The sequence below is a fragment of the Ovis canadensis genome, chromosome 2 (genome assembly GCF_042477335.2).
Source record: "Ovis canadensis isolate MfBH-ARS-UI-01 breed Bighorn chromosome 2, ARS-UI_OviCan_v2, whole genome shotgun sequence".
In the NCBI taxonomy this organism is placed as follows: domain Eukaryota; kingdom Metazoa; phylum Chordata; class Mammalia; order Artiodactyla; family Bovidae; genus Ovis; species Ovis canadensis.
The window spans coordinates 74,566,235-74,592,242 of NC_091246.1; the positions used below are offsets into that span (position 1 = coordinate 74,566,235).

The 26,008-nt window shown below is 34.8% G+C and overlaps 1 protein-coding gene and 1 pseudogene across 4 annotated transcripts in view; both read right to left on the reverse strand.

The window, feature by feature from the left end:
- BRD10 (bromodomain containing 10) overlaps positions 1-26,008 on the reverse strand; it is a 107,122-nt gene that overhangs the window by 48,589 nt on the left and 32,525 nt on the right. For 3 of the 4 annotated variants that reach the window (XM_069576528.1, XM_069576526.1, XM_069576527.1), the window contains 2 exons: positions 22,406-22,606; positions 1,375-2,792 (listed from right to left, as the gene is read on the reverse strand). In XM_069576528.1, the coding sequence (XP_069432629.1) occupies positions 1,375-2,792; positions 22,406-22,606 (1,619 nt within the window). The remainder of the gene's footprint in view (positions 1-1,374; positions 2,793-22,405; positions 22,607-26,008) is intronic. The other variant, XM_069576529.1, reaches the window with a different exon arrangement.
- LOC138433599 (heterogeneous nuclear ribonucleoprotein A1-like) lies at positions 15,403-16,377 on the reverse strand (annotated as a pseudogene).

Genomic DNA, 26,008 nt, shown 5'->3' on the forward strand with positions numbered 1-26,008 from the left:
AAAAAAAAAAACTGCACCTTTTTATCATATAGATCATTGTGGATTACTCTGCAATTTTTAGTTCAACAAACTAAGCCTGTTCTTGATGGTAAATTTTATACTATTTCTTTATCAATTATATATTACATACACATTTTAATATATTTAATTGTATTTAGTGATTTAAACAACTAAGGTATAACAGCAACTATATCAACTAAACAAAGTTCACTTCCCTCATTTGCCAACTCATTAAGTTATTGCCAAATCTTAATTATCTTTGTTACTGAGGGAAAGAGTAAAAACTGAAACCCACAAATGATGATAAACCACAACTTGTTTCAGTAAAACATTCAAGCTTTTCCCAATCAGGCAACATTTTCTTAGGGTTAATTAAAAGAAGCTTTTATCTCATCCATCCTATTGGTAACTGAGACAGAAACTGATTAAATGGCAAACAACAGGAAAAGCAAAGGCACCTGACTAACTTAAAATGCAGCACAATCACTCACTGAAAACTTTATTCGTAAGATTTTCTTGTTGTTAACGTTCGACAGGCTTGTGACAAATACAATGAGTACTTATATTTGGTGTAAGACAAACTTACAAATCCTTAAATAAGCTTCATAAGTTATTAAAGTAAAGTAGTCGCTCAGTTGTGTCCGACTCTTTGTAACCCAATGGACTATAGCCTACCAGGCTCCTCTGTCCATGGAATTTCCCAGGCAAGAGTACTGGAGACGGTTGCCATTTCCTTCTCCAGGGGCTCTTCTTGACCCAGAGATTGAACCTGGGTCTCCAGCATTGAAGGCAGACGCTTTACTATCTGAGCCACCAGGGAAGCCCATAAGTTATTAAGTTGATGTAATTTTTTCCTTATAGACAACATTTTTTTCTGGATATGAGAGTATATACTAAGAGAACTTTTCAGAGTGCTAAAAATATATAATGTGGGAAAAAACTAGGACCCAGAAAGATAATCTAACTTGTCTTGGTTTAAGAAGCTAGTTGCTATGAACTTTAGTCTTAGGAATGCTAGTTCCTGACATCAGTGCTTTGTCCACTGTATGGAACTGCCCTTAAGCTGGGGGAAAAAACACTTCTTAAAAAGGATGGCAAGGATCACTTATGGAGAAACTGGTCCAGAGAATGTTCAAAGATTTTAAAACTGAGAATTAAATTCAAATGTATTACATTGGTATTTTGTTGTTGCTAGTATGTAAAACCTCTTCTGCTCTGGGTTTTAATTATGGGGACTAATATAAAACTTGACATTCACACACACACACACAAAATATATTTCATTTTGTCAATCAGAGCCTTCCATGATGCCTAATTGAAAGAACTACTTGAAGTATGCTAAAATGTAATCATTGCCCATTTGTGTCAGCTTACCAGATTTGTGCTTCTTGTGTTTTGCTTTCTTTTTGATGATCAGTAACTTATTTTGGATCTCAGGTTTGTAAGACTTGAACGCAAGGGAATGAAGACTTTCGCGCTTTCTCTGTAAGTTTTCATTCAAAATATCTTTCAATTTCTTTTTTTTCTTTTTCTTCTTTTTTGCCCTCATTTTAGTTAGTTTAAGTTTCTTGTGGCTCTGCAGTGACTGTTCTAATAGAATATCCCTTACAACTTTGTGGCAGTTAATGTCTGGATGATCACTGTGGCTTCCATTTACATGTATCTGGCAAGATTTCAGAGCATTTTCTTTTAATGGACTGGGTTCAAGCTTTACTCTGGAAGCTTCACCATATTTTTCCTGATTTTCTATAAACCTTATTTCACCTGGACTGAGAGGCTCTCCAAAGCTAGTAACCTCCCCTGGACTTCCTGGTTTCTCTAAATTTTCTTTACAACAATCAGTTATATTCATTTCACAGGGCCTGCGAATTCTAATTTCACAGTTAGACTTCACTTCTGTTTCAACAGAGATATCATGATTATCTAAGTTCGTTTTAGCAGGGCAGCAGGTTGGATCAAAATTAATTTCCTGCTCTTTTCTGAAGGCAGAGGGCAGGCCTTCTCTGCTACACCTATGCTCTCCATTACTTGCACTCACATAGTCACACTTCAATTTCTCCAGTTTAATCCGAGGTACTCTTTGTATTTTAATGGGTGGAATTGGAAATTCTGGGGCCTGAAAAGGTCTTTGTTTGTAAATCCGTACATCTGCACCACAGAACTGTGGAAAATGTACATAAGCATTCTCCAAATAATCATAACCAAGAATGACTTCCCTGCATTCATGAATAGGTTGCCCAAGTACAGCATCTTGAACTTCCTTTTGTGTTTCATACACAAAGTCACAAAGACCCTTAAGTATCCACACTTTTTGGTAGAAAGGTAGCTCATGAAAAGGTTTTTCTTCCAATGGATTAACTTCTCCAAGAACTTTAAAAAACTGAGGACACAACCCAAGTTTTTCAGCACAGTTGTCAGGATTTTCTGTCTGCCCTACAGCTGTGTACCACTGCTGCACTTTCTGTCTCAGTGCTGCTTCCCAGGTCCTATAAGGCAAAGTAGGTCTTCGATGTAAGGTAGGTCTGCGATGGGGAGGACTTAATAGAGAAGTCATTATTTTAGATAGAAAAGCATTACATTGAGGCATCAGAAGACAACGTTCCAATTCGTAAAAGACTATTTCTGGCAAATTTAAAATTTGCTGGGCTAAACAAAGGAAATGCCCAATAGCTGGAATTTCCCACATGGTCTCCATACAAGTTGGAGCTGCTTGAGCTAGAAGTTTTCTTTCCCATTCTTCTATTTCCTTTTGACTAGCTTCTTCTGCTTCTTTTCTTTCCTGCTCCCGAAGCCTAAAAAAATTTAACAAATTATATTATTACTATTTAAAATAGAAGATACCATGAAATACTCAATTTTAAGTATGTCATATTTATCTTCAGACAACAAGGCTTTCCAGTTTAGATGTACTTTTTTTTTTCTTTTTTTTTTTTCAGATGAAGAAATACATATACAACTTGATACTGAGTTTTACGGATGGAGGATTATCACTGACATTGCCACTCAAAAGTAAAATTCAAATCACAAGTCCATCAACTTCAAAATAAATGGACAAAAATTTTAACTGTTTACTAAACAAAAGCACAATGGCACCCCACTCCAGTACTCTTGCCTGGAAAATCCATGGATGGAGGAACATGGTAGGCTGTAGTCCATGGGGTCACTAAGAGTCAGACACGACTGAGTGACTTCACTTTCACTTTTCACTTTCATGCACTGGAGAAGGAAATGGCAACCCACTCCAGTGTTCTTGCCTGGAGAATCCCAGGGATGGCAGAGCCTGGTGGGCTGCCGTCTATGGGGTCACACAGAGTCGGACACAACTGAAGTGACTTAGCAGCAAACAAAAGCACAGTTTAATGTTTTCTAGAAGCAATATGATGTCATATAAGAACTATAAAGATGTTTACATCCTTTAATCCCATAATTCCATGCCTAAAGAGTTATATGAGGAGGATAATTCAATAGAAGCAAAAGTTACATGTCTGTGCAAAGAGTTGACTCATTGGAAAAAAAAAAGAAAAAAAAAAAGTTACATGTCTGTCAGTGTTAACTGGAGTTCTATATAAAAAAAAAGAACTATAAGGAAGTTGTATTACACAGCTGGAAAATAAGCTTGCTATATTATATAGCCTTTAAATTAAAATTATGAATATCATCTATAAACATCATCAGAACACAGCACTTAACAAACAGTATCAATAATAAGTATATGCACATACTAAATAAGGAAATGACAATATTCCAAACATAAATGGCTCCTAGGTCAGTGAGATTATGAGTGTTTTTTTCCCCTTAAAAATTTCCTCATGTTGAAACTGTAAAAACAAACAAAAATTTTTCTTTATGGGCACTGCTTTAAATTTTCTTAAATAAAAAATTAAATTAGATAAAAAGAAGTCTTGTGATTTTGCATTAGGCAATGTGTTTTTAGATATAGCACCAAAAGCACAGTGACAAAAGGAAAAATGATGAAGTGGACATCATCAAAACTAAAGCTTTTTGTGCTTTCAAAGGACATCATCCGAGTGAAAAGACAGCGACAGAATGGGAGAAAATTTTTTCAAAATCATGTATCTAGTTAAGAGATCTGTAATTAGAAAATGAAAGAACACATAGAATAATAAAAAAGGATAAAACAGCCCAACTAAAAATGGACAAAGAATAATTTCTCCAACGAAGACATACAAATGAATAATAAGCGAATAAAAAGCTCAACATCATTATGCATTCAAGAAATGTAAATCAAAAACCAAAATAGGATACCAATCCATGCCTACTAAGATGATTATTGTAAGAGAGATAATAACAATTATTGGTGAGAAATGTGGAGAAACTGGAAACCTCACACACTGTAAAAGGTACAGATGCTTTGGAAGGCAGTCTAACAGTTCCTCAAAAAGTTAAACATGTGACCCAGGAATCCTACTTCTTGGTACATGTCCAAGAGAAATGAAAATATCAAAAACCTGTACATGAATGATCATAGAATTACTCAAAATGGCCAAAGAGTAGAAACATGAAATGTCCATCAACTGTCCAATGGATTAATAAGAAGTGGCATATCCATACAATGCAATATTATTTGGCAATAAAAAATATACAGTGCTGATACATGTTACAATATGGATGAACTCTGAAACATAATACTACATGAAAGAAGTCACCCACAAAATATCACATATTGTATAATTCTACTTATATGAAATGTCCAGAAATGTACAGAGACAGAAAGTAGATCAGAGGTTTCCTAGGATTGAAAAGGTGTGGAAAATGGGAAGTATCTTAATAGTCTTTCTGTCTTAGATGATGAAATGTTCTAAAATTGACTGTAGTATGTGTGTATAACTCTGTGAATATACAAAAAACAAAAGAATTTTATATTTAAATACGTAAATTCTATGGTGTGTGATACAATAAATCTGTATTTAAAAAAACTGGAGCATATAAGGTTTTAGGAGAGACATTACAATATGACAATAAATAGGGGAAAATATAATAACTTCTCTTATTTCTGAATTTTCAAGAGTGAACTCTTCCTCTAGAATAGATATATAAAGATGTGACTAATTCATGAACTCTAAATGAACACTGAGGTATAATGTCTGACATTGGCTATTTTTCTGTTAAAAAATAGCCTAAAATCATATTATAATCTGTTAAAACACAGTAAGAACACTATTTTAGCAGTATTGGGACTTCTCATTTTATCAAAAAATCCTACTTTTACATTTCTGGCTGAGAGGTCACACTATAACTACCTTGCTATTACTGATAAAACAAATTATCTGATCAAGTAGCCTGGTTCATTAAAGAAGTTAATAGAGAAACATACAAAATGTGTGATTTGGCATTTAAGTATATTAATTACATCTAAATATCCAAACAATGTTAGACATTTTAGCAAAAAATTTTTTTTTCAAAAGTGCTTATGGTTTTGAGGAGTTTCAGTTTTTCATTGAATGGGGGTGGTGGTGGGATGGTAGAATTTGGCTTCCCTAGTACAAAGCTGAGATTCCAAAGGCCCACAGAATTAGCAGAAAGGTGTACTAGCAATAGTAGTCCCTTCTTCTGGCCCCAACTAAAGGCCTGAAAGGAAAACTGTCTTCACAACAGGAGTGGTGGATGGAAAAAAATAAAATCTCTTCTAAGAATTTATAACTGTAAGCTGACTAATGTGGATTTATTGCCCACATTCACATTTCCTGGGTGCTCAGAAAAGTTTAACGTAGTTTCATGTCAAAATGTAGTTTCATGACTTGAACAGAAAAAAATTAAATCTCTAAGGCAATGCACTTTGTAACTGGATCTTAAGGAACTCCCACACAGATACAATGACAAGGAACGAGTTAAAAAAAAAAAACAAACTCAAAATATAAAAGGAAAGAAGTTATTGCGAGGCTCAGGAAAAAAAAGTATGACTTCTAAAAAAACTACAGATATGGAAAATTTAGGAGGTGGAAAATAGGTCTGGTGAAAAGAAACTGAAAACATCAGTAAAGAGGAGATTATTTTAAAATGGCAAGGTAGTATGAAAAAGAACTGAAGAAAATGAGTAAATATGGAAACTAAGAACTTAAAAGATTTACACTTAACAGAAATCATGGAAGCCAGAAGACAATGGAATATCTTTAATGTACTTAAAAAATAACTATCAATGTAAATTTCCATTCAGAGCAAAAGTATCTTTCAAAAATGACAAAAATAAAGATATTTTCAAACAAAAATGTCATATTTGTGATGAACAGAACCTCAGCCAAAGGAAATGCTAAAGTATTTACCTCAAGTGGAAGAAAGGTCATTGATACTGGACTGATGATTAGAGATGGGAAAAGAGTGAGAAATTGGAAATATATAGGTTAATCTATACAGATAGGGCATAAAATAATGATAAAAGTGCTTTGTGGAGTTTAAAAAGACGACAAGATAAAATTAAAATATATTATAACAATAGCAAATAAGCTGTGTGAGAGATGATTAAATTTAATAGTGTTTCAAGGTCCTTGTATTAATCAGGAAGATGGTAAAAATACTGATTAGGCTTTAATAAGTTAATGAGGCATGTGAAAGTTCAAGGTAGGGACTAAAGTAACAGACTTGAAACATACAAATTAGTAGAACCAGAAATATGGAAGGAAAAACATATAGCAATGAAAACTGGTGGGATACACGTTAACTAAAGCAGTACTTGGAGGGGCATTTAAAAGAATGTATATTTAGAAAAGAAGGAAAGTTGAAAATAAAATATTCATATTCATTAAAAGAAAAGAAAAAACTAGAAAAAAACAGCAAATCAAAAGTCCCAAAGTTGAAAGGAAATAGCAAAAATTAATGATATAAAACAAACAGAAAAATAATTAAATTCAAATGTTTGTTCTTCAAAAATGTTATTCAAATTAACAAACGCCTGACAAGACTGATGAGGAAAACAAAACATACACACAAAAAACCAATACCAGAAATGAAAATGAATTTATAGATTCTATAATTTAATCCTATAGATTCTACAGATATAGCTACTACAATGTTTACTGTAAGAAATTTTATGCCGAGACAATTTTAATGAATAAGCAAGTTTTTTGAAGAACACAAATCAACAAAACTGACACAAGAATGAAAATCTGAATAAACCTGTATTTACTGAAGAAACTACACACTTCAAAATCTTCTCTACATAGAAAAACTGGGGTCCTAAAGCCTTCACAAGAATTCATCTCAAAAATTTCAGTTAATGAAACAAAATATAAAACGGACATGTTAAAGAAGTAAAAGAGGGAATTTAAAATAATGAGTAATAAGAATTTATCAGAATGATTCAGAAAGATTTGTTTTAAAAAGGAACTTCTAAAAATAAGAAAATACAAACCAAAAATAAAACACAAAAAATAAAAGTCTAACAATCAACCGGAGTGCTAGAAAATAAGAATACAGAAGTGGGGTAAGAGTGTGGTGATGAGAGCAAAATTTGAAGAGATAATGGCTAAGAACTTCCTAGAAATAATGAAGGACACAAATCCCCAATTCAAAAGGCCCTAGAAAATAAATTAAGACAACCACCTTTGGGCATATCATAATAAAGCAATAAAACATCAAAGGAAAAAAAAATCTTGCAAGCAGTCAGAAGAGAAGAAAAAACAGATTCCATATACAAAAATGACAAAAAGATTGAGAGATTTCTCAATAGCAACAAAATAAATGCAAAACAATAACTATCATTCATGGATAAGGATAAATTAAAGTTATTTTCATTTAGATAAAAATCACAACTCATTCTAAAGTAAAAACTTCTAAAACATCTGTTTCCACCTGACAAAGTAACAAGGAGTCAAATTTACTTTCCTACCTGAACCAATCATAAAAATCCTGACAAAATACATAAAACAATGGTTTGTAAGAATTTAAGTATAAAGCAAAGGACAGTGATCTCAGAGAGATGGGAAACAGAAGGTGAGACCAAAAACTACTGCAATTTGTCGCTTTCAAAGAATTTTCAGGCCATGATGCAGGAAGGGAAACCCAGATAAGAGTCTAGCAGACTCCACAAGATGAGAAGCCAAGAGTCCAGAGATACCAAGGCAGCAGAGTCTACAAGAGATAAAACTCAAGAAGAAAAAGCTGCACATAAAATGAGAACAGCAAATTTTTACAGAGTCCTCCTCAACTTCAGAGCAATGACTAGTGTATGCATGCAAGGTAATAACCCAAAACTAGGTGAGGGAAAAATACCCCAAAGATTAGAAAATAAAGTGTTTATTCCCACAAGCCACGCTGGAAAAATTCAAAGGATGTTAGACAGCATCCTTTGCACAGTCTTGCACAGGCAGTAGAGAACAATTAGCCCTAGACAGAGTATTGCTCTGAACTCAACTAACAAATCATAAAAGATTCAAAATGACCAAACTGTTTCAAAATAATTACCGGCATTTCAGAAAAAAAGCTCTAGAAGACCTATAGAAATATAAACATATCTGGCACCCTCCAAGATAAAACTCACAATGTTTGGCATCCAAACCAAAAGTACTAGGCATACAACAAAGTACAAACACATGATCCATAATGAGATAAATAATCAATCAAAATAGACCCATAAATGAAACAAATGGTAGGATTAGCAAATAAGGTCATTAAAGTAGTAACTGAAACTGTAATCCATATAGTCAAAAAGTTAAGTAGAGACATGAAAAATTAAGTAGTGACATGGAAGATATAAAACAGATTCAAGTCAAACTTTTAGAGATGAAAACTACAATGTCTGAGAGGAAAATATACTGAATGGGACTAATGGCAAATTAGACACAGCAGAAGAAAAGATTAGTGAACTTGAGGACAGTAACAGAAACTATCTAAATTTAAAGATACAGAGAAAATACTTCTATAGTATATACTTCAGGAAAAAGATGATCATAGAAGTTCTAAGATGAAAGAAGGATTGAAGAACAAATCAACTGTGAACCATGTAGGTAAATAAACATTATTACAAAAAACAGTAACAATAATGTCTAGTTTGGGGTAAAAAATCAGATAGAGCTGAATTATTAATCAATAATACATAAAAAAGATGAGGCAGAAAATATCCATATTAACAGAAAAAGAGCATGTAACTTGCAAATAAGCAGAAATACTTATAAGTGAAATAAATCTTCACTTCCACAGATGGATGTCAACAGATAATGCCAAGCTAAAAAATCAAGAACTCTTAATAGCCACATAGGCATATATTAAGAAATATGGAAATAATTACTAGAAAAATTACCTAAAAAGTTAAAGGTAGATGTCTCTGAGTCATGGATTTGAAGATGAGCTGAAGTAAGGGTTGCTGTCTTTCATTAAAAGCCTCAGTAGTACTATGTGACTTTTAAACTATACAGCCAATGAAATTTAAAAAAATTTCATAAATCAACTTTTTAAAAGCTAAAGAATATTAGCCAGGAGATATAAAAGAGCCAAAATGAAAAAGACTTATACTGTATATCTTACCATGTTAGATTTATGTATATTTTGTATCTTAACATGAAACTGAGTTTCTCTACAGTTAATATATACTGAGAAGAGTAATCATTTATTCAATGTTCTGTTAACTAAAGAAAAGGTTTTCAATTTATTTCTCATGAAATGTAATTCAAGAATTTAAAGGTTTGGTATAGGAAATTGTATCTGTTCAAATATCAACCATCAAAAAGTGCATTTAGTATACTTGGCACTGAAACTGATTTTGGTCAACCATGTCACAATCAATTATGCTCTGTTTTTGTATAGGTGAAAGAGTAATAACTAGTACTCAGGGAAGAAAATGAAACGAGGAGTTGGAGCAGACAAAACACTTTTATGGACTTGTTTTTGCCTAAAACAGTGTTAGCAACGTTTGGCCAATAAAGGCTAGAGATATGGCAATTTCAGATACTATTCAACTTACAGATGGGGACATTAAGGACATAGAAGGACAATGAGATAATTTCTTTAGGCTTACATAGTGTATTAGTGTAAGATCAGCAATATAAATAGTCTGCCATTGGTAGGTTAAAGTTAGCACCAACTGGCTTACTCTGGGAAGAAGAAAATTTAGGCAATAATTCATGCATCCTGCAGGATCACGTACCTGGAAAGGCCGTGACATAGTAGTGTTATGATACAGCCAAATATGGACATTGCCTGAAGTTATTCAAGGGCCGCTACTCATGCTTATGTTTCCTACGAACTAAACCTTTTAGGAGACAATGATGGATTCTAAATTCAAACCATGAGTACTGAAGAGGTAGGAGGAAGAGAAAGTCTGGTCTGGTACAGGCCAGCATAATGTGGAATAATCCTTTAGAATTGGAACTGTGAGTCTCCATCCTGTCCTCAGCAGTGTGGTACATATGGAATGGGAGCTTGCCAAAGACCTCTAGAGTCAATATCTATAATATGCCAATAAAAAAACAAACACTTAAAATATAAGCAAAACATTTAAAAAACACTATATTAAAAAATGCTGAAGCAAACCAGTGTGCTCACAAGGACAGATTTTAAAAAAACAGCTTTCAAAGTTATTCTCAATTTAAAAAATTGTTGAGGTGTTATACTAAAATCAGATATAGTGCTACATGTTTCTAAAATGCTAGCTCAAAAAGTAAGCCTTCAGTATTTGGGGAATGCTATAAGACTGCCTGAGGATACTTACAAAAACCACATTCACTAATGGAAAAAGGAAAGTTAAACAGAGTAGATCCTAATAGTTCTCTTCACAAGGAGAATTTTCATCTTTTCATTACATCCATATAAGATGATCAATATAATTAAACCTACTTTGGTAATCATTTATGTAAATCAAACCATCATGCTGTTTATCTTAAACTTATACAGTGATATATATCAATCATTTCTCAATAAAACTGTAAATAAAGGTTAACACTACAAAATGAACAAATTTTTTTTTTCCTGGACAAGTTCTTGATTGTTCCTTACTGGCTTAGAGAACATTAATCTGTTACTACACAAAATACTAATAGAAGCTGTGCCTAAGGTTATTTTGATCATATATAACTTGACAGGAACATCACTCATGAGGAAATAGCTTTACAAAAAAGTTATTATATGTTTTAAAGTATCCTAACTTCAGTAGTTTTGTAAATTTTATCTAATGCCTATCATGTATAAAAATACAAAGAGGTGAAAGTATGGGCCACACACTTTACAATCTAGTAAGAAACATATACAGGAGCTGTAATGCCAAATAATCCATTAACTGAAAAACCATTATAACATAATGTTTAAGCTGGTTGAATGAAAAAGGAAAGCAAGACATTCATTTACATTTTTAATATAAAATATTATATTTTAGGAAAAGCAATTATTGATATTGTTTAGTCAAGCTTTTTACTTAGCTACAAACAAAAGAATCTCTTCCAGCTAAGTAGAAAAGGAATTAAGCTCTGTTAAGCGTTTGTTGTTACAAACCAAACTTAACAGATATGAACTGCAACTACACTTTGACAACTTCTCCAGGAAAAATTAGACTGCCACTATTATTTGGTACTTCTGATACTAGCAACCTAGAACAACTAGAATCTCCCACCACCACCTCTATCAAAAGATAAACTTCCTTGCCTAAGACTGCCACCTCATGTTGGTCCCAAGCAATTTCAAGTGAGAAGAGTATGACTGGTCATGGACCTTCTTACCTTAGTTGTGAGTGGGTATGAGAATACAGATTTCCTGACAACTGCTTTGCGAAGTCAAGAAGGAAGGAGGAGAAGGGGATGACAGAGGATGAGATGGCTGGATGACATCACCAACTCGATGGACATGAGTTTGAGCAAGCTCTGGGAGTTGGTGATGGACAGGGAAGCCTGGTGTGCTACAGTCCATAGGGTCGCAGAGTTGGACACAACCAAGTGACTGAACTGTGCTGAACTGCTTTGTTAAGTTAGGGCTTATAACATGGGAAATTACCAAAATGTAGGGCAACTGTTCAAAACTGTGGGGTTGTCACAAATGACAAATGTCTACTTCATTAAGTCATTGTTACTTTAGGTTATTAAGAATTTGAAAATAAATCAAAGTCATAATTTCTAAATCACAAAAATGCAGAAAACATTTTTACTTTTAACTTCAGCAATTTCCAGATCAATAAAATACCAATAAGTTTATACAACTTACATGCACACTACTTCTGGTAATCCAAATCATTTTGCAAAGAAAAGAATGGTGCAGTGGTACAATATTTTTAACACGGCTATTTGATTAAAACTGCTACCTAATACTATCATATTTCGGATTAACTGAAATTTGCTTGAGGAAAGCTAGCTTTCAATTTTAACAATTTTTTAAAAAACAGTTATCTAAAATGTATTACATACATTCTGGCTTAATAAACAAGGAACACAAAATATAGTTTAATCTTTCCTTAATGATTCAACGTCATCATTATTAACAAAATGCAGTGGTCATGAGTAGCTTAAAGACTATTCCAGCAACTACACATTAACCAGCCCTTTCGTTCCTCCTTGACTTATAGTGCTCCTGTCTTCTAAATCAATAGTGCCTCTCTACACTAATCAGCTCCAAGACTGGCTGCTACCCTATTAGCATTTACCTGGAGAAGGCCAGACTACCAACCCCTCAGTTCAGTTCAGTTGCTCAGTCATGTCCGACTTTGCGACCCCATTGACTGCAGCACGCCAGCCTTTCCTGTCCATATCCAACCCTTACTCAATGTTTATTTCTCTCTGTTTAAATACATATCATCTGCTATCTCCTTTGTATTGGTTTCCAGTGTATCTAGGTAAATAAAGATAACAGTATAGGAATGTCAGGATTTTTGTAATCTGATCTAAAAAACCATGGTTTTTATGGCCTATAATGTACAAGCAAGGGAAACTACCTACTGTATAAAAATAAAATACAGAGTAAAGACTGCCTTCCTTTAACTGAAATAGATCACAAATCAGAGACCTAACTGTTGGACTTAAAGATTTTTAAAAATAGTTTACTTTTAGGTCTGTGTCTGCCCAGATGATCACCTAAAAATTATTAGATACCTGTCAGTTAACTGAAGTATTGCCATATTACCATAATATGGACTAGAATTATTCAGTTTGCTGCCAACTTGAATTTCCAATATATTGAATAAAAAGTTGTTTAAAGCTAATGAACAGGAGGAGAACATTATTTTCCCACTTCTTATACCAGAAGTTTTAATCAAAAAACAACGAAAAAGAGAAAGCTACGCCCAAGTTTTTCAGCACAACTACAGTAACCTCTGCAACCTTCCCTGTCTTCCAATCTGACCTTTCTTTATGTTTCCAAAGTCCCTTTCAGACCAAATTTTTCAGTAGCCATATTCTCAGCTAGTCTCTGACTAACTCTCAACAGGATAATTAGATTGACAGATTGATAATATCATGATAGCCGGCAGAATAATCGTACATAGGGAGGGAGGCTTTGTTTAGCACTCCTATGAATCACATTACATGTTGCTGATGAAATGTCATATTTTCCTTCTGAAGACATATCATAATTTCCTTCCTTTTTTTCCCACCAAAAAATCTTGGGAAAGGCCCAAAAGACATAAAAAAAATAACAAAAACAAAAAACTCTGCTTATCCCATTAGTTAGGTGGCACTTTATAAATTTTAATACTTACTGCATTTTCAACTATAAAAGAAAATCATGCTTATGTTGGAAAAATTAGAAAACAAAGCTTAAGATAAAAGGTCTAACTATTCTTGATACATTTCATATGTTTTTAATGTAAACTCTAAATTTGGATGCACATACAGTTAACAATCTCTTGGCACAGAAGAGAGAAAAGGGAGGCTAGCGTGGCAAGGATAGCAAGAATGTGGGATAAAGGGTGTAAAATGGGGTTAGAGAGATAGGATGAGGCCAAAAGCTGAAAGCAGGGTCTTATAAACTATATTAAGCCATTAAAGTTCTTGTGTGTACCTGCTTTGTTTTGAGGAGGTAGAAAGTAATGGGAACAGGGAAGAGGCATGATCAAATCTGCATTGGGAAAAGTTCATTCTACTTTTTAGACATGAATCTGAGCAAATTCTGGAGACAGTGAAGGATAGGGAAGCCAGGCATGCTGCAGTCTATGGGGTCGCAAAGAGTTGGATACGACTTACCTACTGAACAACAACAAAATTCTACCTTTAATGTGAAAAACAGAATAGAATGAGGGTAAGCATGGACAGAGTTTCACTAATTAAGAGAAGATTATAGTTGTCTAAGTGAGAGATTAAGGAACTGGATGGAAACAGAGAAGACAGAGGGAAGCAGATTAAAGAGAGATTTAGGAAATAAAACATCAATATTTGGGACTGAATTTTGTGTATAAGGGAAAGGAGGATGTCCTGTATGAATCTCAGATTTCTAACTTAAGTAATCTAACAGATGGTGGTGCCATTCACAAAGATAGGGAGCACAACAGTGAGATCAAGATCTAGGTGTAAGCATTAGGCTTTCATAATTAATTTTTGATGTAATCATTTTGAAGAAGAGATCTATGGCAAATATCTTTTGTTTGCCTCCAGAACTATTCTCTACTGTATAGTTTTATCTGTATCAGTAGGCAACCTCATCCGCTAGCTTTCCTTAGGTTTAGTCAAGAGTGTCCTGGCAAGATAGGAAAGTAGGGTAAAGTATTTATTCCCTTGGCCTCCTCTTTGTGAAGTTTTTGGTATTTGCCTAACACACATGTGCTATACAAATAATAACAGGGAAATAACTTGAGATAATGACTAGCTCTGTTTAATGTCCTGTTAAAATTTCATGAACAATATAAGCATAACTGTTAAGAACGTGTGTATTAAGTTCATGTAAGTGGAATAAAACTTTTATAAATGGACTTAAAAGTTTTGTGGGGGGAGTTGTGTCCTTTAACAGAAGGTATCATCTCAATAGTCTCTTCTTTGTACTCCTAATGGCAACCCACTCAGGTACTCTTGCCTGGAGAATCCCACGGAGGGAGGAGCCTGGTAGGCTACAGTCCATGGGGTCACAAAGAGTCGGACACGACTAAGCGACTTCACTTTCACGGTACCAGTACATAATTCCCCTTGTTTGCTAACAGCCTTATATCTTTTTTTTTTTAAGACACATTTATTCAGAGTCATGATCAGACTATTACATTTAGCAATCAACAGCATGGGTGCAAAAAAAAACCCCAACAACAAACTACAGTAGAACACTTTGTTGAAATGCTTTACACTTTCCACAGAACAGAAATCAAAATTAGCTGTTACACAATTAATCACAAGTACAGTCCTCAACTTGCATTGTCTAAAACATGTCTTCTTTGTAGCAGATAGGCCCTGCTACCACTCTGCTTGGCTGAGTTCACAAATCTGTTGTAAACTGTAGTTTCCCTGTCACTTCTCTGGCTCTCCACTCCTGCTAAGTTTTGTTTCCTGCCAGTAATTAAAACATTCCATCACTGCCATAGCTACTGCTACTACTGGAACCACCAAAGTGACCTTGGTTTCATGGTTTGGTGAAGTACTGGCCTCTACTGCCATAGGGGACAGAACTTCTGCCTCCAAAGTTTCCACCTTTTGTAGGTCCAAAATTTGAAGACTGATTGCTGCAATTGCCAAAATCATTGTAGCTTCCATCATCTCCAAAATTGTTTCCATCATTACCAAGTCCATTATAGCCATTCTCACAGCCACGATATCCACCACCAAAGCCACCTCAACCACTAAAGCTTCCTCCATGACCAAAGTTGTCGTTCCTACCAAAACCACCTCCACATTCACCACTGAAGTTTCCAGAACCACTTCGACCTCTTTGGTGGATGAAGCACTAGCTATCTCTTACTTAGTTAGAGCTTTTCTTAATTCACAGTTGTGGCCATTCACAGTGTGGTATTTCTGAATGACAATCTTGTCTATGGAGTTATGGTCATCAAAGGTTACAAAAAGAAAGCCTCTCTTCCACTGCCTCAATCAGTCATGATTTCAATCACTTCAAATTTCCCGTACTGTTCAAAATAATCTCTCAGGTGATGTTCTTCAGTGTCGTTAAGGTCATCAATAAAAACTTTTTTTACAGTTAAGAGGGCACCGGGTATTTGAGAATCTTCTCTTGAGATGGTCCTCTTTGCTTCCACAATTCTTCCAACCGCCTTGTGTGACCTCACACAAGGTGTGAGGCTGCATCCACCTCCTGCATAGGCATATGTGACAAACCTGAAGCCTCTGCAGTGCTTGGTGTTTGGATCCCTCATTACCACACAGTCTGTGAGTGCTTTCCATTGCTCAAAATGGCTTCTCAGACTCTCATTGGTTGTTTCAAAGCTCAGTCCTCCGATGAAGAGCTGCCACAGCTGTTTGGGCTCTTTGGGAGACTCTGACTTAGACATGACAGCAGTGGAGTGGGGAGACTTCTATGATGTTTACTGACAGCATCCATGGGCAGAAAGGAGTAACCTAACGAATGTATCTCAGCTTCATGTCTTAATGTTCAGCTATATTCCAACTTCTCTGGAAATAAACCCTCTTTGAATTACCCCATTTTGAATGTGCCACCTATTTCCTGACAGATGAGATACACTGGTATCATCACTGATAGATATTACATCCAGAGAATATATTAAGCATGCAATTAGGCTTCAAATTTAGAGAAGTTTGAGCAAGAGACATCTATCTATAAGTCTTCTATATATAGGTGGTATGAGAATGAATGAAATCACTTATGAAGAAAGTATGAGAAAGGAGAGAATCTTAGATTAAAAACTAGAGCTGTGGCAACAGTTGGGCAGTTAAGAACCAGAAAGAACTAAAATATTGAACAATGATGGCACTTAAGACTGAGGGGGAGTATCTAGAGTTTAAAAGTTTAAATATTCATGTGTTCTTGGGAAGGAAAATAAGTATATTAAATTTACTCTTTAAATATATATAATAAGACACTTTACTGTCATAATTAACTGCTTTATACAAAACTAATATGATGGCAACTACTTTATCAATATAACTTCCTTACAACAACTTTAAGAACATATTAGTGTAGTTATTAGTGTAGCAACACTCTTTAAAGCACTAAAGAACTTGCCATGACCATAAGATTAAAGGCAGAATGAATACAGAATTGAATGGAAAAGAATGAATTACCTAGAAGGTGAAAGACCAAACAAAGCTAGACGCATCATGCTCCCTGACTTCAAGTGATGTTACAAAGCTATAGTAATCAAGACAGTTGGTTACTGGCATAAAGACAGACTCACAGATCAATGGAAAAGAATAGACAGCCCAGAAATAAACCCATGTATATATATCAACTATTTTATGACAAAGGAGACAAGAATATACAGTGTGGAAATCACAATCCCTTCAATAAATGGTGTTGGGGAAACTGGACAGCTACATGTAAAAGAATGAAATTTGACCACTATATTACAACATACACAAAAATGAACTCAAATGGATTAAAGACTTGAATGTAAGATCTTATACTATAGAACTCCTGGAAGAAAAAGACAGTCAATAAGCTCCTTGACATAGGTCTTGGTAAAGAGTTTTGGATCTGACAACAAAAGCAAAAGCAAGAAAAGAAAAAAACAACTAAGTGTGACTACATCATACTAAAAAGCTCTCTACAGCAAAGGAAGTCATCAACAAAATGAAAAGGCAAGCTATTAATGGGAGAAAATATCTGCAAATCATGTATCTGGTAAGAGGCTAAAATCCAAAATATATTTAAAAATTTATACAATGCATTAGTAGAAAACAATTTGATAAAAAATGGACAGATCTGAATGTACATTTTTCCAAAGACACAGAGGGTCTACAGGTACATGAGAAAATGCTCAACATCACTAATTATCAGGGAAATGCAAATGAAAACCACAATGAGATATCACCTCATACCTGTCAGAATGACCATTATCAAAAACACACACACAAAAACAAATCATTGGTTAGGATGTGGATACAAGGGAACCTTTGAGCACTATTGATGGTAATATAAACTGGTGCAACCACTATGAAAAACAGTATGGAAGCTCCCCCCCAAAATTAAAAATAAAACTACAATATAACCCAGTAATTCCACCTCTGAGGATTTATCTGGAGAAAACGAAAACACTAACTTGAAAATATGTATCCCCATATTTACTGCAGTATTATACACAACAGCCAAGATATAAAAACAACCTAAGTATCCATCAATGGGTGAATGGATAAAGAAATTGTGGTATTCACACACAATGGAGTACTATATAGCTACAAAACAGAAGGAAATATTGCCACTTCTGACAGCATGGATGGATTTTGAGGACATTACGCTAAGTGAAAAAAAAAGTCAGACAGCAAATGATAAAACTGTATGATCTTTCTTGTATGTAGAGTCTGAAAAAAAAAAAAAAAGAGAGAGAGAGAGAACAGATTGGTGGTTGCCAGAGGAGAAAGAGGAGAGTTGGGAACATAGGTTAAGTGAGTCAAAACATAAAGAAGAAAAATAAAATTAAAAACAATGTAGAATGGATACATACCCACAGATCTATTTATCCATATCCTCATCCTTAAATAAGACAAGTACATGAATGTTTACTGTAGCATTCTATATAATGCAACTCTAGAACTAATCCAAAATGTGTATCTTATCAGGTAAATAGATAAACTGTAATACAGTCAAATAATGGGATATTATACACTAGCACTGGAAATAAAATACAATGAAATAATTCAACACAGCTAAATCTCAAGACACATAATGTTGACTGAAAACAGAAGACTGCCATTTATATAAAGGTTAAAGGCATACAAAACAATGCTATATATTATCTATTAATATATACATAAAATTTGCCCAGAAATGACCTCCTTTTCCTGGTCATGATGCAATAACTGAACCAATCTTACCCTCACTCTGTAAACAATTACAAATTGAATAAGATGCATGAAACAAATGTTTTCAGACATTGAATATCAAACAGTACAAGACTGTGATCCCCAAGAAATGAAATAAATGAGGTGATCCCTACAACTGACTGACTTCCTAACTAAAAGCAATTAATTTCCAGACCATGAGCAGAGACAGCAGAAACCCAAATGGTCCAGTGGAGTTGAGTTGAGATGAGATGAAAATCAGCATTAGGGGAGTAAGGCACCTAGAAGTTGTGAGATAATTCTAAAAACAAGGAAGCTATGCAGAAAAGAGCTTCAGAAATCTATACAAGGGTACAAAGTAGGACAAGAATGACTAGAAAATTGTAAGATCAAGGAGTTCATAGACACAATAGGGAGACCAGAGGAGGTCCGGAGTTCTCAGTCATCACTTGGGGGCATTTGGTGGAGACTCCAGAGAGGTCAGATCTTAGTCTGTGCTTAGTCACTCAGTCGTGTCCAAATCTTTGCGACCCTATGGATTGTAGCCTGCCAGGCTCCTCTGTTCATGGGATTTTTCCAGAAATAATACTGGAATGGATTGCCATTTCCTTCTCCATGGGATCTTTCAGACCCAGGAACCAAACCTTTGTCTCCAGTGTCTCCTTAATAGAAGGAGGATTCTTTACTGCTGAGCCACCAGGAAAGCTCATTAGATTTTAGTAGCAGGGCTGAACTGGAGTGAAGGTTATTCTAGACCCATCCTATAAGAGCTTAAAGTTGGAGTTGAAAGGATCATCAAACTGATCCACAAGGAACTTAACTTCCTGGAAGAACAAAGCTCAGTCCTCTTTTAAGAAGGTAAATACAAATCTAAATACTCAACAAGGTAACATTCACAACATACAATTTCTAATAAAAAAATTACTGGACACGTCAAGAAACAGAAAAATGTTACTTACAACAAGGAGAAAAATTGGTCAATTGGCTTAGCAAAGACAAAGATGATGGAGCTAGCAGAAAAGGACATTAAAAGGAACACAATAAGACATGAAGATATTAAAAAAACAAATGTAACTTCTGGAGCTGAAAAAATACAAACTCTGAAATAAAAAAGTTCCCTGGATTAGACACTACATTAAAAAAAGATTAGCAAAACTTCCATGCAATCTCAATCAAAATTCCCTCAGGTGTTTTTATTTTTTGAAGGATTTCCAGTATGATTCTAAAATTATACAGATATGCAAAGATCCCAGGGTAGCCTAAAAATTTTAGGGGGAAAAGAAACAAAATACAAAGTTGGAATATTCACACTACCAAATTTCAAAGCTTATTATAAAGCCATAGTCATCAAGTCAACATAACTTAAGGATGGACCTATAGATGGTTAAGAACAGAAAGTCCAGAAAAACTCACAAATGTATGTTCAACTGATTTTTAGCAAAGATGCAAAAGTAACTTATGAATGCTGCTGCTGCTTCTAAGTCGCTTCAGTCGTGTCCGACTCTGTGCGACCCCAGAGACCGCAGCCCACCAGGTTCCCCCGTCCCTGGGATTCTCCAGGCAAGAACACTGGAGTGGGTTGCCATTTCCTTCTCCAATCATGAAAATGAAAAGTGAAAGCGAAGTCGCTTAGTTGTGTCCGACTCTTAGCGACCTCATGGGCTGCAGCCTACCAGGCTCCTCCATCCATGGGATTTTCCAGGCAAGAGAACTGGAGTGGGTTGCCATTGCCTTCTCCAACTTAAGAATAATAAATAACAAAACTTAAAACTATTAAAAAAAAAAACTGCTGAGTAGTGGGTACCAAGGCCTTTGATTTTATTCTTTGTTCCATGCTTAAAATATCCCTAGTTTAAAAAGAAAAGGTTAATGCTTTACCCAAAGAGCAAGCTTAATTCATATTAAATTATCATGGTTACTAGACATTTAAAGGAGGGTTTTTCCCCCATGTCTTAATTCACCCATGTTTATTTGATGTTACGCACAGGACACACACACATACATACATAAAACTGGAGAAAAGAAAAGGATTCTCATATTTCCAGATTCTTACTAGCCATTCCTACTTACTTGCTTAAATGTTTCCCTCATCACTTCAAACAACTATTAAAGACTGCAGTTCACGGGATCTGTCTCCACACCACTGACTCAAGCTCTTTTATTTTCTTTGATGGTTCCGTCATTTTTAGGTCATAGGGACAGCATACTTCTCAGGAGTACAAACTATAACCACAATGCTCTGGTTCAAATCTTAAATTTACCATTCAAAAACTGCCTGACTTTGGGAAAGTTACTCTATCTGATTCAGGACAAATACTGAATACATATGAGGTACTTAGAGGTGCTGCTGCTGCTAAGTTGCTTCAGTCTGAACCTGGCAAATAGCCCTGCACAGTAAACATTAACTATTCTTTTTTATTTTCTTCTTATTGCTACTATTACAACTATCTCCAGTCTCCTCTTTGTCTCTTCCTATGTTCCCCCAATATCAAGGAAGGTACTAAGTCCTGCTGATTGTTTTCAGAACAATCTGACCTTCTTCCTATTTCTGGTCATCAGTAGTGGAGCACTAGACTCCTTACAGCCTTCTTCCTATAAGCCTTCCTTTTCTTCAATTTCTCTCTACACTAACCTATTACATACTACTGTCAGATTAATCTTTAGCCCCTTCCATACAACCCCCTTTTCTATACCAGGAGTAGTTTAATGAGGCTCTATACAAGGAAAAGAAGTGGGTTTTGTTTAGTTTTTTTTTTTTTTTTTGAGAACACTGTGGGTTCTCAACTACCAACTATTATTAAAAAGTATGGTGGTACTGAAAGCCTCAGGGTGAATTTTAATCCTACAAAGCAAGCTAAATTCATTATTACAATATATTATAAATTGACTTTGACTAGCGTTAGTAGTTCTCTATTACATCAGCAATTGCTAATATAGTTTGGGATAAGATTTAATATAAAAATTATCAGTCTTTTCTGAGTAATCACTTACCTCTCTGGGCCCTACTCTTGCTATTCAAAAAAACCTTATAGATAGGTCATCAATCTCTGTACTCCCTGACCCTAAAAGTTAATACTAATTGAGCACAACATTCTTTCCTGATGAGTCCAGAGTAAGCATAATTATTCAGGAAATTAATACCAGTGAGGGAACTGGCATAAGTGAACTTATATGTCATTTTGAACTACATTATCTCCAGAGGTTCTCCTAATTTTAAATGTTAAAGGTCTGTGCTTCTATTCTAAAGTTCTACAAATCTATTCAAAATTTTTCTCATTTAAAATTTATAATTCAATTGAGACTACTTCCAGAAGTATAGAAAGCAACCTGAAATCTTTCACAAAAATTATTTTTGTATAGTTTTTAAATAATTTGGTTTAACATTTAAAACTGTACTTTGAAACAAATTCGAGTTTGCTATTTCAGTATTAACTCATATTTAGGTGAGAATGCATTTTGGAAACACTACTAAAATGGGCCCAGAAATTTGATATGGGCACACAAAAGTTACACAGCTACTCTCTGAAATGTAGTTCTTAAAAATTTAAACAACATGAAACTTAACTGTTTTTGTGGGGGTTTTTTACATTTACCTTTTTTCTTCTTTTGCTCTCAGCTGTTCTTCCTGTCTCAAAACTTGAACCATTACAGATTCAAAAACTCCACTTGTCAAGCCTGCCAAACTTCGTGGTGTTGACCGACGCCTTGTTGAAGTACATGCAGTTCCCTTCTCATCCTCCAATCCATAATAGCCTCTAGATGTAACTGCTATCGTTGTCTTTTCTCTCAAGTGCCTTGGAGAAGAATAAGTCATTCACAGGTCAAATCTTCTGGGTAAGCAATAAACCCCCTCAACCAGCATCTTAAGAAGAATCCTTTTTGCTAACTACATAAAACTTAGTTAAACTGTGCTTAGCTATGTTTCAGATTTTTATCCTTGCTACATAATTTCTAATTTTCCTTACTCATGTCATAAAATCAGTCTAAGGGATAGTGTCTTCCCTACATTAAAAAATATAAAACTGAAGCACTAAATTAAGAATTGAAGATCTCTTTAATGAAAAAAATTTGTAAAATTAAATCTAGCACATCTTTACATCTCTTTATAGATTTCATACTACTTATCATTGGTATGGGAAAGTATATAATAATAATAAAACATTTTGGGAGAGAAAATTTATGATACATAAACATGTTTAAGTAATTACAAACAAATGAAGTATTATAATATATAAATATTAAGTGGTAAGCATTATGATATATAATTGTAAATTTAGAAACTTTCTGACTAAACTATATAAAGAGCTTAGAGTTCTTCAACATCACCATGAATATCTTCCTTACCCTATATTTAGTAATACAATATTAACCTAACACTTAAAGATAATGATGAAAAAGTTTCTCAGCAGTTTGATTAATTACCCATAATTGAATAAAAACTATTTACACTAAAGAAACACTAAATTAATCTTATAAATTTTTAAGCCTAGACCAAAAACTGACTTCTGAATTTATGAGTTAATTGTGAAAAGCATTAGGGAAAATAACTGCTGTTGTATCTTTGCAAAACATGCCAGAGCCTCTGAAAGCTTTGTACAGGTTGTTTCTACAATGGTAAAATCAAACCAATCTTAAAAGCAAGCATTCATTATGCTGGAAAGGAATGTACGTCAATTAGAATAGAAGTCGACCCTGTAGTTTTATTTCCCTACTGTCCTACAGGCACAGCTTTCTTTAATACAAAATAAGCTAAAGGATCACCAAAACAAGATTTTATGGCATGAAATAAACTCCTGTATGTCTTGGACTATATTTACAGTGGTTTATTACTCTAAGTTAGAATAACTTTATAACAGTCTTACTCTCAGGCCATCTAGGTCCCATGAATAGTATGACTGCAAGGGTCTACTGAACTGTGGCACTGTTACCTGTTTTGTTTACTATGAGGAGATAACATTTTAATTAATACAGCTTTCCGCAGGGCATAAACTTTTAAACTGGTTTTTCAGTGTTGCTAAAGAACTTGAGCTAATCTATCCATACTATTTCAGGCTGTGATCTTTTAATCACAACAGCATACATCCGTATAATAGTTAATTGGGCTGGGAGTAAGGAATGTGGGCCCAAGGAAAAGAAACTGGCAATAACAGATACTGAATGGATATATCTGGGTTCATTTTAGTAGAGTGTTCACATTGGCAGAATGACTAGTTCTATAATTTTATTTATCTCCTTGTCAATACTAATGGAAAAGGACATTCATGGACAGTATTACACTAAAAGATGAAGACATGTCAGAAGTCACAGGGCATGGAGCACGGGGGAGAAGAAGAGTTAAGGGAAACATTAAGTCATATGCTTAAACTGTCATGTAAACAAGTCAGAAACTAAATTTTACCCTTTAACTTCAGTCATTTAAGTACAGAAGATGAAGTATCAAACTACTTTTTTTAAAACATTATTTTCTCAAAGAGAAATTAATATCCTTTATACTCATCAGAAATAAGAATTTATAAGCTTTGATATTTATCGTTCATAGTTCAAATACAAAGAAAACTGTTTGTCTTGTATCAATATGTAAAGATAAAAGGGTCTAAGGAAAAAATTCTTATCCAACGTGAGTGGGTATGTAAAACTGTCACAACCTTCTCGGAAGTCACTTTGGTAATAATCATTAAGATTTAATGTGCACATATCTTTTGACCAATCATGCTTCTAGTAATTTAGCCTACAGACATATATCCATGACTGTGAGCAATAATACACACACACAATATTGTCTTGTTATTCAAAAGAACAACATGGAAACAAACTTCTTTCAGTATGAGATCAAATAAAGTTACATACATCACACTGGAGAAGGAAATGGCAACCCACTTCAGTATTCTTGCCTGGAAAATTTCATGGAGAGAGAAGCCTGGTAGACTATAGTCCATGGGGTCACAAAAAGTCGGACATGAGTGAGCACGCACATCACACCACAGAATATCATCTATTAAAAGCAATAGGTAAATCTGTATGTACTCACTATAAAAGATGTCCTTATTACATTGCTGAATGTAAAAAAGAAATTTCTGGACAAAACATATTTTTTTAACCCAAAGGAATTATATAGAAGTATATGCATATGTACACCAGGACTTCCCTAGTGGCTCAGGCGGTTAAGCGTCTGTCTACAATGTGTGAGACCTGGGTTCGATCCCTGGGTCGGGAAGATCCCCTGGAGAAGGAAATGGCAATCCACTCTAGTAATTAGAGATACCAAGGGAACATTTCATACAAAGATGGGCTCGATAAAGGACAGAAATTGTAGGGACCTAACAGGAGCAGAAGATATTAAGAAGAGGTGGCAAGAATACACAGAAGAACTGTACAAAAAAGATCTTCACGACCCAGATAATCATGATGATGTGATCACTCATCTAGAGCCAGACATCTTGGAATGTGAAGTCAAGTGGGCCTTAGAAAGCTTCACTACAAACAAAGCTAGTGGAGGTGATGGAATTCCAGTGGAGCTGTTTCAAATCCTGAAAGATGATGCTGTGAAAGTGCTGCACTCAATATGCCAGCAAGTTTGGAAAACTCAGCAGTGGCCACAGGACTGGAAACGGTCAGTTTTCATTCCAATTCCAAAGAAAGGCAATGCCAAAGAACGCTCAAACTACCGCACAATTGCATTCATCTTATATGCTAGTAAAGTAATGCTCAAAATTCTCCAAGCCAGACTTCAGCAGTACGTGAACCGTGAACTCCCTGATGTTCATGCTGGTTTTAGAAAAGGCAGAGGAACCAGACATCAAACTGCCAACATCTGCTGGATCATGGAAAAAGCAAGAGAGTTCCAGAAAAACATCGATTTCTGCTTTATTGACTATGCCAAAGCCTTTGACTGTGTGGATCACAACAAACTGTGGAAAATTCTGAAAGAGATGGGAATACCAGACCACCTAACCTGCCTCTTGAGAAACCTATATGCAGGTCAGGAAGCAACAGTTAGAACTGGACATGGAACAGACTGGTTCCAAATAGGAAAAGGAGTACGTCAAGGCTGTATATTGTCACCCTGCTTATTGTAGGGTACACTTATATGCAGAGTACATCAAGAGAAACGCTGGACTGGAAGAAACACAAGCTGGAATCAAGATTGCCAGGAGAAATATCAATAACCTCAGATATGCAGATGACACCACCCTTAT